A 17,497-nucleotide genomic window follows, 5' to 3' on the forward strand; every position below is an offset into this window, starting at 1 on the left:
CTAGGCAAAGGAAGGGGAGTAAGGGAAACGACAAAAGCGAGGGCGCAATGCAATGTGTAGCCAGTGGCAACGCGAAAATTTGCCGAAATGCCGAAACGCGGAAAGTACCGAATGGAAAAGCAAAGGTGAGCGTGACTGAATTGCCTAATAGAGGTGGTGCTGATCAGCCACAGATTCGGAAAAGGCAATATTAATTACTATTCCACGTGGCACTGTGCCTGTGTGGCGCAAAGGCGAGTCTTTTTGAATATTCGCTTCGTTATTGACACCTGTCCATGCTACCAATCAACTTTGGTGCATGACAATGTGCCGGTTTCCAGGTTTCCAGAGTTTTCCCAAAGTCCAAGCTCAACTCTCATTTTGCTGTCCACATTGACACTATGTCAGAATCAATCATCCTGTACACTTGCCCTGTTGTTGAAGACGAGTCCAATCTAATGATTCAACCATTTAACCTGTCAATATGTTTTACTGGTGGTGTACCTGATAAAATTGGATAATGACCAAACCAGGGATTGAACCTGGAACCTTCTGGATACATGCCAGCTGCTCTACCAATTGAGCTATATGGCCAAGGTTACAATGTAGGATCTTAAACATGACATGCAACCACGGACATCTTACACAGAATAGCTGCTGCATACTGGGCTGGCTTACAAATCAGAGGTATTATCCTATGGGGTATTGGTATGTCAGAGTATATTCTAACAGTACCTGCATTGCGCATTCCTTGGGGTGAAATTGTGAGTTTCTTGGCTTTATAATCTTGACTGACAGTACTGATTTCCCCACCCCCCTCTTTTGTAGCCTTTAAAATTAACGGTCACTCTACCTAATGAGTGGACAGGCCTGACTCCCATTTTCCAAATGTCGCCAATCAAGTTTTTGTTTAGTAGAAGGGACATGCATACAGGAGCAGGAGCGTCAAGTAATAGAGATGTAAGTCTATTGTTTTAATCCAAATATATTGCTCACTCCCTGCAGAACATTAACCGGCCAATTCCCTTCCTCCCCCTCCAGTTGTCATTTGATCCTGGAAGCAGTCAGTGCTGGATCAACTTAGTGGCCGGGGTTCAGACTTGGTTGCTTGTGGATGTGGTTTACCGTTGTTGCCATGCTTGGATTTGGGGCCAAGAAGCATTTTGGATGGCATTTGTGGCCGCATATCCAGATTTTCCTGCTGGTGACTGGTCTGGTTGGAGCTCAAAGATTTTGCTGGAAGATTTATTTCTCAACAGTTGGATGGCTGAAATGAACAATAAAAACCCTCAGCATTCAGTAGAGGGTGTAGCTTATAGCAAGCAGATTGCTCATGTAGCTGCTAGGGCCATCATCTCGCAGGATTTTCAAGATCTGCTCATACTTTCCTGCCAGCACCGCATCTTTTGATTAATTAGAATTTTGACATGCTTTTGTAGTCCTTTTGTACATGCTCTTGTTGTTGTACTTAGTGGTGATTGTCTTACATGTTTTGAGGTATCTGGTGGCACTAGGATTATATTACTGTGAGCAACCCGAAGCGTCTGATGAGGTTTTGCAGTTTGCTACAATATATATACAATGTTGTGAACTTCCAATATATATATTGAATGCAAAGCTATTCTTAAGGCCTGAAACATTATATCTGTAAGGATTATATCTTGGAAATTTTTACAGGCATAGCAATAGTGCAAATTAATGACTCTCATAGATCTCAGAAATATTTGAAGTTATCGTTCAGGCAGGCGCACTCACCAGGCCACTATAAAATCTTTTTTATTTGGCTGTTGCCAGCAACCGACAGGGCTCATGCAGGACATAAATAAAACTTTATTTCTACTTTTTTGTCAAATATTATTAATTACACTACCTGTTTTGGTGGTGTAAAGATTCAGTGTGTAGCAATGTGATGTCCGTGTAGTTCAGTGTTGACATTCCACTATGTACAACATTACGCAATAGCCTTGTTCAAGGTCCATTTTGAAGGGACCTTGCTTAAAGCACTTAAACCCCAGGATCAAGGCAGTCCAGCTTTCAGCTGGGCCACATCATCTATCTTGAAAATAGCCAAAGAGCAGACCTGGAGATCACCGGGCTGATATTTTGGTATATTCCTCAAAAAATTGAATTAAACAACTCCAACTATAATCAGTGCTTCAATCTTATGTGCTGCAATCCTGGGTGCCACCCCGTCAGCTTTCCTTTGCTCTTGTGCAAGTCATGGCGCACTCTGATGACAAACATGACACTAGCGACTCTGACAATCCCAGCGATTTCATCACCACTGATACAAGCTGTCAGACAGCATCAGAACACACTCTTCAGAAACAAGGTAATCTCCCTAGACCTGCCCAGATCAACTGGACCAATTCTCATACAGATATACTGGTCGAGTGGCTGGAAAAGCACCCTAAATACAGATATGTTCTTTTTTCAGATTCTACTGCCATTGCAAAAAAAGAAAACTGGGAAGTGTTGAACTACCAAGTACATGAAAGCTTCATTGCATCGAAGGATAGCAAGGCATGTTTTTAAACATGACTCTAATGTCGATCTCCGTGTTGCAGTTGATCATCATTGCAAATATTTTGGCAAAGCAGTCCAAAATCATCTAACAATATAAGTACATATATTTTCTCTCCAAGTATCTGCTCACATCCTGTTAGCCTCAGCAAAACATACAAGGGACATTTGCGTGACTTAGGGTCAACTGGGAGCGGCCTTATATCAGGAGACCTGTCTGATGATCAATTCAATAGTCTTATTGGTATGTTTTTTTTTGATTTTTATTTACAGGTTCTATGTACTGATTTGAAAAGAATGTGTTCAGGCAAAGTTCCATTGGTGGGACAGCCTGAATGCATTCTGGAAGTCCTCTCTGAAGTACAATGCCAAACTGGCGACTGCTGCGCATGGTCAAGATCTTGCTACTCAGGCCACAACAATCCTGTTCTCAATGAGAGGTGATGATGGGGCAATGTCAATGATGAGAATTGTAGTTAGAAAACCACACACAAAACAAACTAACACACAATCCTCCCAGATTCCACAGAACTTGTGTATGGGCTTTGCCTCCTAGAATAGTGGAGTGGTCTGGTTGTTTGTGGGGTGGTACGTATGGCGATCCTTCAAAGTAAAACCCAGAGATGTATGGGTGTGGGTTTTGAGGAGGAGGGATAGTTGAATTATAGAGGATAGGGGCTTAGTGACGAGTATGGACAAGCACTACCTTGCTAATTATAGCACAAGGTAGGTTTGAGAACGACAAGATGACAAGGTGACAAGGTTCCCAGTGATAGCAGGCTCCTGACATGCAAACTGTAGTGCTCAGAAGGACTCTAATCGAAAGGGATGACAATGACTTTCAAAAGTGACGAGTGACAATGACAGCAGTTAACAGTGATAGCAGTGGGAAGTGTTGTGGCCACACTGGATCACAAGTAGCAGAGCAGTGAGCTTGAGATTAGAGAAAAAGTCTGGATTGGAGTTCTTGTTGTTTTTACAAGGCAAAATACAGGGGTTTATATAGAAAAACAAAGGGAGGCTATGCACAGTATAGCTGTGCAAAAAAAATGAGAAAGAACATGAAGGAAGGAATGTATGCTGATGAATCCTGTGTAGGTAGTACAGGATAAGATCATAAAAATAAGGAAAAAAAAGGGATGAAACGAAAAATGCTGTGTAAGTAATGTCACAGATTTATACAGCCATGAAATAAAGTCCAAAAACAGAAAGAGAGCAAGAAAATCATAAAGTCATGGGAAGATGCAGTAAAAGAGGATAAAGAAAAACAATATCAGTATCAACACAGTTCCTTTATTGTCAGTCAGGCATTCTAAAAAAAATATGTGTCCATAAAAATGATTCAAAAATCAAAAATAATTGCACTGTAAATGAATGTTCTGCTGAAAAAAAAGAAACTGGAGCCACCGGTCCACCACCTAGTCCAAATCCGACAGTTCCATGGCCTTACCAATGGACTGGTTGTGTTGGACCACCTGATCAAACCAGGGAGGGAGAGGAGTAGCTCCAATTTGGAACAAGTGAGTCCCAGGCAGCGTGTGGTAGGTGTAGCTGTAGCGAAGACGATGGACAAAAGGTAAGTGTACCCAAGTGAATGGGACAGTGATGTACATAGGCAACGCTGTCATGCACCAAAGTTGATTGGTAGCATGGACAGGTGTCAATAACGAAGCGAATATTCAAAAAGACTCGCCTTTGCGCCACACAGGCACAGTGCCACGTGGAATAGTAATTAATATTGCCCTTTTTGAACTTGTGGCTGATCAGCACCACCTCTATTAGGCAATCCAGTCACGCTCACCTTTGCTTTTCCATCCGGTACTTTCCGCATTTCGGCATTTCGGCAAATTTTCGCGTCGCCACTGGCTACACATTGCATTGCGCCCTCGCTTTTGTCGTTTCCCTTACTCCCCTTCTTTTGCCTAGCCCCACCATGGGCCCCTTCCTCTCCTTTTTATTCTCACCCGACGGTCGTTTCTGGGTCCCCATTTTAGTTCACCTCCTCGTCACCTCCACCCTCCTCCTCCTCATCTTCTTTGCACCCCCACCATTTCTGATGTCACCACTTCCTATCCGCTTCCGTCACCGATCCGTTGACTACCACGTGCCACTGCTGATATCAGCAAAGCCCCGGCGGCCGGTCCAAATAGGGCAACAGGTCCATCTTCATGACGTCGATCTGCCATCATATACTATCAAAACATTGGTCGCTCGTCTTGCCTGGTTGGAGCGTGGGTGGGTAGTTTTTGAGCTGGAGAAGGTTCATCCCCTTGCGTCGCCCATGTTCATCGCTGTCCCATTCACTTGGGTACACTTATCATTTGTCCATCGTCTTCGCTACAGCTACACCTACCACACGCTGCCTGGGACTCACTTGTTCCAAATTGGAACTACTCCTCTCCCTCCCTCGTTTGATCAGGTGGTCCAACACAACCAGTCCATTGGTAAGGCCATGGAACTGTCAGATTTGGACTAGGTGGTGGACCGGTGGCTCCAGTTTCTTTTTTTTCAGCAGAACATTCATTTACAGTGCGATTATTTTTGATTTTTGAATCATTTTTATGGACACATATTTTTTTAGAATGCCTGACTGACAATAAAGGAACTGTATTGATACTGATAGTGTTTTGCCTTGCTCTTTTTTTACTGCATCTTCCCATGACATCATGATTTTCCTGCTCTCTTTTTGCTATTGGACTTTACTTTATGGCTGTACAAACCTGTGATATTACTCACAGCATTTATTGTTCTATCCCTTTCTTTTCTTTTTTTGACAATCTTATCCTGTACTACCTACGCAGGATTCGTCAGCGTACATTCCTTCCTTCATATTCTTTCTCATTCTTTTTGCACAGCTATACTGTGCATAGCCTACTTCTCTTTTACTATATAAACCCCTGTATTTTACCTTGTAAAAAAAAAACAAGAACTCGATTCCAGACTTCTTCTCTAATCTTAAGTCCACTTCTTACTGCTACTTGTGATCCAGTGTGGTCACAACACTTCCCACTTCTACCACTGTTAACTGCTGTCATCGTCACTCGTCACTTTTGAAAGTGATTGTCATCCCCTTCGATTAGAGTCCTTCTGAGCACTACAGTTTGTGCGTCAGGAGCCTGCTATCACTGGGAACCTCGTCACCTCGTCATCCTCGTTGTTCTCAAACCTACCTTGTGCTACGATTAGCAAGGTAGTGCTCGTCTATACTCGCCACAAACCCCCTATCTTTCTATAAATTCAACTATCCCTCCTCCTCAAAACCCACACCCATACATCTCTGGGTTTTACTTTGAAGGATCATTATATGTACCACCCCACGAACAACCAGAGCACCCACTGTTCTAGGAGGCAAAGCCCATAAACAAGTTCCATGGAATCTGGGAGGATTGTGTGTTAGTTTGTTTTGTGTGTGGTTTTCTAACAACAGTTCTCATCATCGACAACGCAAGGGGATGAACCTTCTCCAGCTCAAAAACTACCCACCCATGCTCCAACCAGGCGAGACGAGCGAGCGATATTTTGATGGTATATGATGGAAGATCGATATCATGAAGATGGACCTGTTGCCCTATTTGGACCGGCCGCCGGGGCTTTGCTGATATCAGCAGTGGCACGTGGTAGTCAACGGATCGGCGACGGAAGCAGATAGAGAGTGGTGACATCAGATATGGTGGAAGAGCAAAGAAGATGAGGAGGAGGAGGGTGGAGGTGACGAGGAGGTGAACTAAAATGGGGATCCAGAAGCAACCATCAGGTGAGAATAAGAAAGAGAGTAATGGTCCCATGGTGGGGCTGAGTAAAGAAGAAAAAAATAATGGAGGACGATGAAAGCGAGGGTGCAATGTGTAGCCAGTGGCGAAGCAAAAATTTGCCAAAATGCCGAAATGCAGAAAGTACCAAATGGAAAAGCAAAGGTGAGTGTGACTGGATTGCCTAATAGAGGTGGTGCTGATCAGCCACAAGTTCAAAAAAGGCAATATTAGTTATTATTCCACGTGGCACTGTGTAACAACCATGAGTTAGTTACTCTAGCACACAACTCAGACAAGCAAAAGAGTATAGATGAGGGAGTAGTTACCCCTTAGGTAGGACCGAGTTAGTTGTGGGTATACAACAGGAGAACTCGCTGAGGAGTCTCCTGGATCTATTGGGTATTTATATTACTACAGGTTATTTGTACATATGTACTATACAGTTGATAGAAGCAGTGGCTGATGATGTCATGGGGCACAGCCCATGTGGCCAGCTCCACTGCGTGAGAGTTTTGTAGCTATAAGTAAAGAAAAGCAGTGCAGCGCGAGAAAAGGGGAGTTTGAACAAAGGAAAGTGCCACATAGTACACACTACGAGCATTCGCCGAAACCACTTGGTGCGACATACCAAAAGCACAGCGCTGACTGAAAGCCTACTATGGCTATGCTCCGGACCATAATTGGGAGTGAAAAGGTAAACAATGGGTCTAATATCGCATAACTATTCCTTTATGGGATGAGCCAAACCATCCCGTTCTAGGATATGACCGTAACATCATAATCACAGTAAGCCTATTCTTTGACTGTTGCAGATAATTTTGGCTGTTCCAGAGCTGCCACTTATCTTTCCCTTTGTGCGACAGGGAAATGCAATCCCACAAAGACTAGCAGTGAAGAATAGATAAAGACCAAACATGTATATTTTTACCTTTTGATTCTTTGTTCAATCTTGGAGCACACCGGTGAAAGTTTTCCATTTGCATCTCTGGTGTTAGACTGTTGCAACTTGCTATTTTGGCAATTGCTCGTAGTGACAGTGTGCAAAAACTATAGAAGAAAGTTAAAGAGGAGAATGAAATTTAAAGGTCCGAAAATTGTGTTATTGTAACACTGTGCCTGTGTGGCGCAAAGGCAAGTCTTTTTGAATATTCGCTTCATTTTTGACACCTGTCCATGCTACCAATCAACTTTGGTGCTTGACAACAAGCTAAGCCAATTCCCCATCTTGTACTCCGTTACCCCCTACTCCATCTCCATACTCTGTAAGGTCACAGTTCTGACACAATAGCCCTCAGATAAGTATCTCAGTGCTATGTCTCAAAGGCAGCTGTAGAATATGTACCATATACCTATTATGCATGCCTCTGGTAATTATTGGCAATGCCTCAAACAAGTATTGCTACAAATTATCTACTGTATACTCTACTAAAGGATGCACTGTACTCTGGCTTTCTGTATTGGCCTGTATCACCCTCCCACATCTAAGAGAGGCTCTAAGTATATAGGTGCTATACAAGTTTTCAAAGCTTTTGGATATAATTGGTGCAAGTCTATTGGATATATTGCGCAAAAAAGGCGCCCCAGATGTGTCATGAATACAAGATCAGCCTTTTGGTTTCAAAGCTCGCACATACTGTATATACGGGTTAACCAACAGTGTACATGTGTTCTCACAAGCTGGTCTATCAATATCAATCCAGCCATACAATGGAAGGAGCTTCAAGATAATACACATATACTTATTATTTTTTGATTCTGCCATCACCATCACTGTGGCTGGCCACTATTTACAAATGTTAAGTCACACCCAAAATTAATAAAAAAAGCCAGAAAGTAGGTAAATTTTTTGATTGTATTCTGGACCTACAAGATTTTATTTGAATAATGTATTTTTGTTGACATATTTTTATATTTGCATGCAAAACATACAATCAAATATTCACTTTCAGGCTTTTTCATCAATTTTGGGTGTGACAAAAGTTGCTTGGTGTGAGTGCAAGCCGCTGGGAGAGTAAGGTTGTGCTGGGTGGGAAATATAAATATAACATCTATTAATAACACTACTCCATGCTTTTCCCCCTATGCTCTAGGAATATCTCCTCCTCTCTCGAAACAGTGTGGGTTGGGAGGAGCCTGGGTATAAACCCTTGATATTTTTAGGGCTCAAAGTGCAGTGCCAGCTTGGTTGGAAATCTTATGTGCCTCGATGAAAGACTTGTCATATACATTGACATAGTCTCAATACTTTCATAGATTTCAGGTTGGCAATTACAACGATTACTAGCACTGACAGCGTATCATGACCAATTTTTATAGTCAAGTAATACTACCACACCGCACTTACTTTAAATCGAAATGATGTCAGCGCACTGTGGATGACTGCAACTTGACTTTGGGGGTCATCCAACAAAAAAGTATCTGCGAAAAGTTGAGTATAATCTCAGCTTCTAAGCAAACTATTAGAGTAGTCAAACTTACCAGAGTCATCACAACACACCTTACGAAGAGGAGGTCTCTACAGCATCTTCATTTTTGCCTTGTTCCTTTTCCGCATTTTCGATATCGAGGATCACTTGCTCATACTCCGGAAAGAGTGGAACCGACATGCGCCGACAGAAGGAAATAAGAATAGGACTCTTCACGACCATGTCGTAGAAGTAGGGATTGGCCTTCGTGCCCAAAGTACTTGTCAACAAACCCGCAATCATAATATCGATCAACGTAGCTTTATCACCATGGAAATATGGATGAAGGGACAAGCGTGCATCCAAAGCTCCAAATCCCTCATTCTCCAACATCCTCGCTTCGTCTCGAGAATGCCTTCCGACTCCCGCGTTCCACAATGATTTTTGAACGCTTCTTCGCACCCATTTTACGACGAGTGGCTTGATAATCCATGGAATAGCCGCGACTCCTGGCACTTCTGACATCATAGTCGCGAAATTAGTATCGTCGAACCACTTTTCGTAGGCGATAGCTGGATAGACGACCTCTTCCAAGTACCCTTGGAATGCTCGAGACTCGGCTTTTTGTACGGATGTGAGACTGGCTTCACTGTCTGGATCACTGGATATGCCGTTCTCGATGAGATAACGAATGATGAAGTGGGAGTCAGCGATTGTCACAACCTTGCCGTCGTGGTGGATGTCGACGTATGGCAGTTTATGTTTCGGTGCTTTGCTTGAAGAAGTCGCACGGAATTCGTACGGTGTGGATGTGAACCGCAAGAAGGTCTCCATTTTCTGACAAAACGCAGAAGGACTGGGCACCTTCGAGTCTTTGCCAAAGCCCCATAGAATGACCTTAGTTTCCGAAGCCATGACTATATGACCTGTATAGTGAGAGGTGTCAGAACTCTACGCGAAACAATTGAAGTTAAAACGCCTCACCTGTTTGTGGACGAGAGTGGGACGGCAAGAAGCTGGGGAAGAAGAACGCTCGTCGTGCGGCAGGCTTATAACAGGCGTCAAGCTATCCGTAATATGAGAAGCCATGAGCGTCTGGCCCGGGCTCGGTTTCGGGACAGTAGTAAACGTACCGTGCCAACATTGATCGAACATTGATGCTTTCCACGACACATTCTCTACATTCGACGTTCAACCTTGACTGGTTCAAAGGCTGACTGCCATTATCTGACGTTGATCACTCTAAGCTTTTGTATTGCATCCTTCAAGTGTAGTTGCAGAACCCAAATTGAAGAAGTATCACTGTGACCGCGCCGCGGCCGAAATGTACTCAGGTCCGACTAACAACCCGCACGATTAAGCCCCTAATTTATACATCAAGTAATTTGATGCTGTGTGCGGTCCATCTCGTTGACTTTGACTATGCTAAACTGGACGTAAAGCATCACAGATTTTGACAACAATATTATTATATTTAGCTGACATTGAGCACATGGAACAGCTCAAGATATGGGAAGAATGTCGTTGGTACTCTCCCACTCATGAGGTTCTAGGAAGTGTAGGAAAGCAACACGCTTTCCACTTGAAATTGGAGTGGGTTTGGAAGGATCAGTAAATACAACAGACAATGACACGCAGCTCAACTCGTACCTCGCTTCGAATGTGGCTCCGCAAGACCGGAGATAAGAGTTATGAGACATGCAACGGGACAAACGTCCCATAGCAGAATGCATATTTTATAAACTCTCACTTCCTGGAATAGATACTTTCACATCAGAATTATCCTTTGCCTTAGAGTGCCTTTATGAGCAACTTCACTCGTACTGTATTACAACAAGAAACACACCTGAGCTAAAATGTCATCATCGATTTCAGGGAGCGTCTCCAGTAAATCTCCATCGTAAGGAACCACTTCCCATCTAGTCGGCATGTTCTCTATGCATAAACAGATATCAGCGGGGATATGAGCGCCATGATCTGCATTAAATTCATTCCGAACGTGACGTTCCTCTGATTACGATTACACCGCAATATGCAATGAGCTGTAATCTTGAAGGCACAAAGCCAAGTGACTTACCTTCCGTTAGAGCATCCAGCTGTCTCATCATTCCCTCAACTATCCTCTCAGCGGCTTCTTTGTATTGTCGTCGCCGCGCAATTTCGACAAGTAATTTGTTGAAGGAACCCTGGTACTGAACAAATCTGTGGTAAAGGTCGTCGATGACTAATAATTGTTGCTGTAAGCCGTCTAAAAGTTCTCGACACTCGTCCTGAAACGAGAGAGGATTTCAGCACGAAAAGGGATAACAATACGACCTGAAGCTTACCACAACGTCTTGCTGTCGTTGAAGCATCTCGGACATAATTTCGCCTAGCTCATCAAGGTCATCCAGAGTGGTTCGATGCACTTCCCGCTGCTGCTCTCCCAAAGCCTTTGCTGATAACAGTTGCTCACTTAAATAACATTATAGCAGTGGTAACTAAGTATATAGAATTGCACTTACTGAGTTGCTTCTATGGATTTCATGCTTTCTTCCAGTTCTGACATTATAGATGGAAGCTCGTTGGTATCGCGGTTCATATCTGCAGTGATAGAAAGTTTTATATCGTGACTGGATAATTGGTCAGACACGTAAGTGACTAGCCTTGTAAGTCTTCTTCGCTAAATGATTCTCCTGCTTCACTCTCTCGCAGAGCACCAGCCATCTGATCGTAATGGGCGGCAAGGCTCTCTAGGTGACTGGCCATTTGGGTCGAAATCTTCTCCTGTGAAATAATTATATCCCTTATCGAGGGCAAAGCTGACGACTCAGGCAAAGATTCACGTATAGACGACACAGTGTTTAACAGAGTCTCCGGATAGTCGTATGTTGAGGCCAAGACGTCCTAAGCACAGGTGAGAAAGTGAGGTGCAACTCTGGCACTGACGTATATACATACATCCAGTTTGGTCCTTTCGCCTTCCAAAGAATCTAGCACATCTTCGATAGCCCTCTCATCGACAAAATCTCGCAAGGTTTTCCATTTAGTCCGATCTGTTCGCTTGCCTTTGCGCTCAAAAGCGTTGTCACGGAGGGTGGCGGTAGGACTGTGGTCTGCGTTGAATATACCGCTGATTCCATTTGCACCAAGGTCGGAGTGTTGACTGCCAAACAAAGAAGACTCAGAGGATGGCTGGTGGAAGTCTGGTGGTACTAGCTGGGCGCCTAGTGACTCAAGTATACCATCAAGCGCATTTGTCCGTCGAGTGCGCCCAGTGTCCCATTCCTGTAAAACCACGAAGCTACTTCGTAAGGAACAAATATAGTGACAGTTAAATGACAGGTTCATATACATACGCGAACTTGCTTGTCTAGTTGAGCGCGTTTGTATTCAATACTCTTCGCCACACTGGCCGCAAGCTAAAGTGTAAGCGGTCGGCCATCAGAGAGTGTCCAAATTCGACTACAGACACGCAAGCTATTCACCTTGAGCTGTTCCAGGACTGCATCGCTTAACCATTTGACCTTGGCGTCGAGGGCGAGTACGTCGATAGAACATTGAGCGGACGTGTTCGAAAGCGCATTTGCCTTTGAGCAGAGCTGCTCTCCATGCTGTAAGGCTTTCTTGGACTGAAGAACGAGGGAGACGAGATGAGGTTGTTCAAGCGGGGTGGGTGGAAGTGGTGGTGATGAGGCCATGCTCGTCGTTGCTGACAACGAGCTCAAGAGCAAGTATTAGTGTACAACCGAACCGAAGTCAAAGGTACTGTCACCGATTCAAGTTCGGTCGGCAACGGATTTCCGTTACTCATATCGGCGGTAGCACGTGGGCGGTGGCTGCCGCAGTCTTTCCGGTTCTCAAGTTCTGCGGTCAAGGTTTACAGCAACAGCCATCTACTGGTTATAATTTATTCATCTATTGACCACGCCCTCCAACTGTAGATATTCAAGGAGGACTACCTCCATATCATTGCCATGCCTGATAGCCAGTCTTACGTGGATCGCTCTGCAGTTCTCTGCTTAGCATGCTCCTCTTCTCTCCCACCGCGCTCCAAACATGTCGTGGGCAACACTGACAACGATATATTCATAACATCGTGCTGCAATCGCCCTATCTGTCCATCTTGTCTCTCCGCCAACCCGCGTCTGCGGAGGTACAACCCTTGTTTGTCTTGTCTGGGTGGTGTGGATGTGGTTGGTACAGCCAGTGGTCTAGTTTCAGCGACAAAGACACCCAATATTGACGGTGCAGTTCGGGACGAGGATAACTTTGTGATTGGTGACGACGATGACGATATAGATGATGGATTAGAAAATACAATACCGTCTGGATCACTTCTGAGATCCTCTCCTCCACCCCCCTATACAGCGCAGAATGAGTCATCGTTTACTCACACCTCCTCTTCAACCTCCGCCAACCATCGAGAGGGGGAGACAATGGAAGATAGATCAAATCCTGTCATTGAAGCAGCACCTTCGCGCTATTTAATCCAGCGGGGAGATACTTTACAAGGCATCGCGCTCCGTTTAGGTGTGAATGTAAGTGATTCTCCACTACACTTTACGTGTTTCGTCAACATGTAATTAGGGTCGTGACCTTTGCCGCCTGAACAACCTGCCCCCGAGTACTCTCAGCACCACACCACACCTCCTCCACACCCGCGTATCCCTCGTTCTTCCACCTTCCGTTCGCTCACTTAAACCACTTCCTCCCGTAAATGTGGAAGAGAGAGACAAGCGCGTCCGTGAGCAGGCTGGAAGACGATTACAGATGTTGACGAAAGAAACAGACTGGCGGATAGCTAAAGCATATGTTGCCCTCGCGGACGACCCGGGAGAGGAATCGTCACATGCAATGAAGGCGAAGGAGATAGGCGGTAGTTCTACTGGTGCTTGCTCTTTGGAAGCGCGAGCTGTAGACAAATATTTGGAAGACGTAGAGTGGGAGGAACAAGAGGGGAGGGCCGGAAGGAAGATATCAGCTGCACATTTACCCGTGGCAAGCAAACAGATTCGTAATCCTGTTAATAAGGGCACTCGTGGTTGGGTTTGACGGCTGTCTTGAGACTGAAAGATTGACTACGGACTTGTGATATTGTATATCATTCACACTCGGACTTGTATTCCAGCGATAGATATTAACTTGTATCGGTACAGTATATTTTCAGTTTGGTTGTTGACGAAGTCGTGCTTTAGGATGTTGAAAGTGCAAATGCAAGCACTACACTATTCCATAGACTGGTCGATTGTATGCTTGTGTAGAAGTTTACAATGTATCGTACATGTACCTTCAAAAAGACATACTTGAATTATTTTTACAACTATTGGGTCAGCTTTCACTGGAGCTCCGGTGTGTTGGCAAAAATAAAACACATATCCCCAGCGGGATAACAATCACCTTGCGCCCAGTCTACTTTCTCAGCAACAGCTCGCGCGGCTTAAAACATCCTTGGGGGTAAGCTTCACATTCACAGCAGCCAAATTCTCTTCTAAGTACTAAAGGGCAGAACAGTGGAATTAGCCCCTGGCAAAATTAAAAGTTTCTATAGAAAAGGACCTTGATTTTCTTGGTACCAGGGATGGGGATGACATCGTCTCCTTGCGCGAGTAACTAGGCAAGGGAAACCTGACAAGCTGTTGCGCTATACGTGTCGCGGATCTTCTTGAGGGTGTCAGTAAGCTTGTTGATGTTTGGGAAATTCTCTTTCGAATATCTGCAGATAAAGCGTAAATAGGTATAACCGTTACTTGGGAATCCAAGGTAGAGACTACCACTACGCTGAACTTACCTTGGCATGATTCTCCGCCAATCATTGACCTCAAAATCGTCAGGGGATTTCTAACCATTAAGTTAGCAATGTTGATACCGCAGACATGGCTCACGAATCGGCCAGTAATCAACCCTCGTCCCAACGGCTAATACGCAATAACTTACACGTCCAGTTCGCAAGGTGTTTTCAGCAGCGTGATCTTGTCGTCTTCGATGTCAAGCCTAAATGGTGCATATTCAACTTGTAATGCAACGATGGGGTGGACTGCTAGGCACGGCAAAGCAGATGAACACTCTGAGAGGCCTAGGTATTTGACCTTACCGGCTCTTTGAGATAACGTCGTAAAATGTGATTTAGTTTCAAAGAGTGGGGTGTTCAATTGATATCACACTCGCTTGATAAGTTCTGCCATGGCGCCGACAATCAACTGGAAGGCGATTAGCGAATGCTGGCAAATCGACCAACATATACCATTTACTTCGATGGGGACAGAAGGGTCAGGCCTTTATAGAACAACGTGCCTTTCACAACCAATGTGCATACAATTTACCTGTGAAGATAGTACAAGTCGAGTGTGTCGACACCAAGCCTAGAGATTTTATTTTTCGAATTCAATTATGACACTCTGGCCTTCCATCGACACCCATAGCCGTGAACCCGAATTTCGTCCCAGAACGTGCCCGCTCGCAAAAGCAGCGTCCGACACTTAGTAGTAAAAAACATTGCATTACCTCCAGAGATGACATTAACGGGGAAAGCGTTTTCTGAATCTGAACATACCTTGAAGCGCTCCTCGTCTGATTCAATGGCATCATATCCAGCGGATATACCCATTGCACCAAAGCCGATAGCAGAAATATCGGTGCTGCCAATTTTGCGAGTAGGCTAGGACTTGATATCTGTAATAGAAAGGATCGGTTTGAATATGAGTGATATGGAAGTTAATGACCTCTTACTATGCCCAAGAACTTTTATATATGTTCCAAGTTCTCTGTTATGCGAGACACTGGGGCTCTGCAAAGATGCTTCACCATTTCACGGGTCCTCGTAGGTCGTTGGCTGGCGTAGCACATCCACTTGAAGTACAGAGGAGCCCTTGCATTCTTATTTGTGCTGACATTTATTTTCCTAGCAGTAGGTCTGTGGTCCTCTTGGTGGGCCCATTGTTGTGCCTTCTTCCACGCATCTAGTGCTGACTGTTGTTCTGCGATGTCAATTTGAGATTTGGCCAGGATTCCCCAATTCCTGTGGTCGGGTTCTTTTCCTTTGGCATTTGAAGGCCCTTTGTCACAATCGGAACTTTCTTTGAAGTTGTTAATTCAAGATGGTGCCGAACGTAGTCGTATTCAGGCAAAGATCCTTGTCAGAACCTTGATCAGAACCGGTGGCTGAGCTAGTCTAGGATCTTCCTCCGTTCGGTACTGATGTAGTTCTTAGGGTACTTTTATTCTAAAAAGTAAAACTGCGATACCTACAACCTACTCTTTCCAGTGCTAGCTGTATACGAACCATTGAGGAAAATGTCACGATGGAAACACTGGCATCGGTATCCAAATGCTCGGGGGCTCGTGCCACCACTGGCAGCCATATACTAGTAACTTATCGAATGCAGGCTGTCCTTGACTGGTCGAACGCTTCTGCATCTGTTTGGCTATATCCACCAAGTGAGTCAAACCAATCATAATGTTATTAATCAAGAGTACTTGCCTCTAAAATCGTTTTTTTGAAGCGAAGGGGCCAATGCTGAACCACGTTCAAACCGAATCACATTGTCAGAATTCATAATAGACGCGTTAAGGTACAACGTTAGCCTGAGCGTCAATGAACCTATTGCTGATACGCCTCAGCGTTTGTATTACGACCGAAGGCACCGTCACACAGTCGTTTCCCCCTCCTCCCCACCCATCACGACTGCCCTCTGACTCACATTCTTGTCCGTCGTGGTATTATCCTAAGCAGGATACTTTTCACTTCCTTGATGTTTCAAGGTGTGGACGTTCAGGGTATGATGGCCCAAGCTTCGTCCGTCGATGCGCGCCACAGCATGTTCAGTGAAGTTCATGGCCAGCAAATAAATGGCGACAATACAGTAATTAACAATTACAGCAGATATAACGGTATGAGTTGTACTATCGCATGTTCTTCAGCAACATTAACATATCCATTCGTTTCGCATAAAAGAGCGAAAGGAACTGGCTAAGTGGTTAACTCCTTTGAATTTCCGACAGACACAGAGCGACGTCTACGGAAGTAGACGAGAGGGAACCGGAGACTGGGTATTTGATGATGAAACATTCAAGGAGTGGATCAAAGATGATACGAAATACAAAACCTTGTGGTGCCCCGGGATTCGTAAGTACTCATCACTTGATCACCACGATATCCTATGTAACTGATTCTGATTATGACAGCCGGTGCTGGAAAAACCGTTATTGCGCAAGTGTTTTAGCGAACACCAAGTACCCACACTGACAAATCTTTCAGGTCACATATCATTAATTCTCTCACCGAAAAACACAAGAGCATTGATACTGCTGTGGCCTACATTTATTGCAACTACAAAGAGCAACCAACAGTTTACGACCTTGTTGCAAGTCTTTTGAAACAACTTGTTGAAGACTTCTCTCGTACCTTCAAAGATGTCGCCAGTAGTTATGAATCCCATCGGGAGAAATGCTACCGTCCAACTCTGGAAGAGATTCACAAGACACTAATGTCGGAAATCAAACGTTTTTCGCAAGTTTTTGTTGTCGTCGACGCTTTGGATGAAATTACAGAACTTGGTGCCAATCGTTATGAACTGCTCAAAAAGCTCCAATCCCTTGAATGTCATCTCCTGGTGACTTCACGCGATATCAAGTCAATAGGGGATGCCCTTCGTAACGCCTTGTGTATGCACGTTCGTGCACATGAATCAGATATACGCCAGTATATCGAAGGCCATATCCTACCAGGGACAACACTGGAAGGGCTCATCGCTACAGATCCCCCTTTAAGAGAAGAAATTGTTGAAGGCGTTACGAAACATACAGATGGCATGTGAGTGCTTCTCTGAATCTTTCTTGAATAAGCTAATATCAATCTTG

At 44.4% G+C, this 17,497-nt stretch overlaps 6 protein-coding genes across 6 annotated transcripts; 3 read left to right on the top strand and 3 right to left on the bottom strand.

The window, feature by feature from the left end:
• Positions 1 to 2,199: 2,199 nt before the first annotated feature.
• SERLADRAFT_438083 (uncharacterized protein) lies at positions 2,200 to 2,514 on the top strand (the record flags this gene model as incomplete). The annotated part of the gene is made up of 1 exon (XM_007318424.1): positions 2,200 to 2,514. The coding sequence occupies one exon, from the start codon at positions 2,200 to 2,202 to the stop codon at positions 2,512 to 2,514; it is 315 nt and encodes a 104-aa protein (XP_007318486.1).
• Positions 2,515 to 8,243: 5,729 nt separating this feature from the next.
• On the bottom strand, positions 8,244 to 9,829 carry SERLADRAFT_467835 (uncharacterized protein; the record flags this gene model as incomplete). The annotated part of the gene is made up of 5 exons (XM_007318425.1): positions 8,244 to 8,540; positions 8,599 to 8,672; positions 8,733 to 9,585; positions 9,644 to 9,725; positions 9,793 to 9,829. One exon carries the CDS (start codon positions 9,572 to 9,574, stop codon positions 8,753 to 8,755), a length of 822 nt encoding a protein of 273 aa, XP_007318487.1.
• Positions 9,830 to 10,046: 217 nt separating this feature from the next.
• ATG17 (uncharacterized protein) lies at positions 10,047 to 12,425 on the bottom strand (the record flags this gene model as incomplete). The annotated part of the gene is made up of 10 exons (XM_007318426.1): positions 10,047 to 10,240; positions 10,310 to 10,449; positions 10,506 to 10,669; positions 10,737 to 10,929; positions 10,987 to 11,113; positions 11,164 to 11,242; positions 11,305 to 11,545; positions 11,600 to 11,926; positions 11,998 to 12,060; positions 12,127 to 12,425. 9 exons carry the CDS (start codon positions 12,337 to 12,339, stop codon positions 10,396 to 10,398), a joined length of 1,461 nt encoding a protein of 486 aa, XP_007318488.1.
• A 70-nt stretch (positions 12,426 to 12,495) lies between these two features.
• On the top strand, positions 12,496 to 13,961 carry SERLADRAFT_467840 (uncharacterized protein; the record flags this gene model as incomplete). Its single annotated transcript, XM_007318427.1, has 2 exons — positions 12,496 to 13,179; positions 13,229 to 13,961. The coding sequence occupies 2 exons, from the start codon at positions 12,616 to 12,618 to the stop codon at positions 13,691 to 13,693; spliced, it is 1,029 nt and encodes a 342-aa protein (XP_007318489.1).
• A 631-nt stretch (positions 13,962 to 14,592) lies between these two features.
• SERLADRAFT_467843 (uncharacterized protein) lies at positions 14,593 to 15,702 on the bottom strand (the record flags this gene model as incomplete). Its single annotated transcript, XM_007318428.1, has 4 exons — positions 14,593 to 14,675; positions 14,733 to 15,142; positions 15,192 to 15,310; positions 15,368 to 15,702. The coding sequence occupies 2 exons, from the start codon at positions 15,243 to 15,245 to the stop codon at positions 15,023 to 15,025; spliced, it is 174 nt and encodes a 57-aa protein (XP_007318490.1).
• Positions 15,703 to 16,815: 1,113 nt separating this feature from the next.
• Positions 16,816 to 17,454, top strand: SERLADRAFT_449248 (uncharacterized protein; the record flags this gene model as incomplete). Its single annotated transcript, XM_007318429.1, has 2 exons — positions 16,816 to 16,851; positions 16,933 to 17,454. The coding sequence occupies 2 exons, from the start codon at positions 16,816 to 16,818 to the stop codon at positions 17,452 to 17,454; spliced, it is 558 nt and encodes a 185-aa protein (XP_007318491.1).
• Between the last annotated feature and the right edge of the window lie 43 nt (positions 17,455 to 17,497).

Source organism: Serpula lacrymans (genome assembly GCF_000218685.1).
Source record: "Serpula lacrymans var. lacrymans S7.9 unplaced genomic scaffold SERLAscaffold_7, whole genome shotgun sequence".
NCBI classification, from domain to species: domain Eukaryota; kingdom Fungi; phylum Basidiomycota; class Agaricomycetes; order Boletales; family Serpulaceae; genus Serpula; species Serpula lacrymans.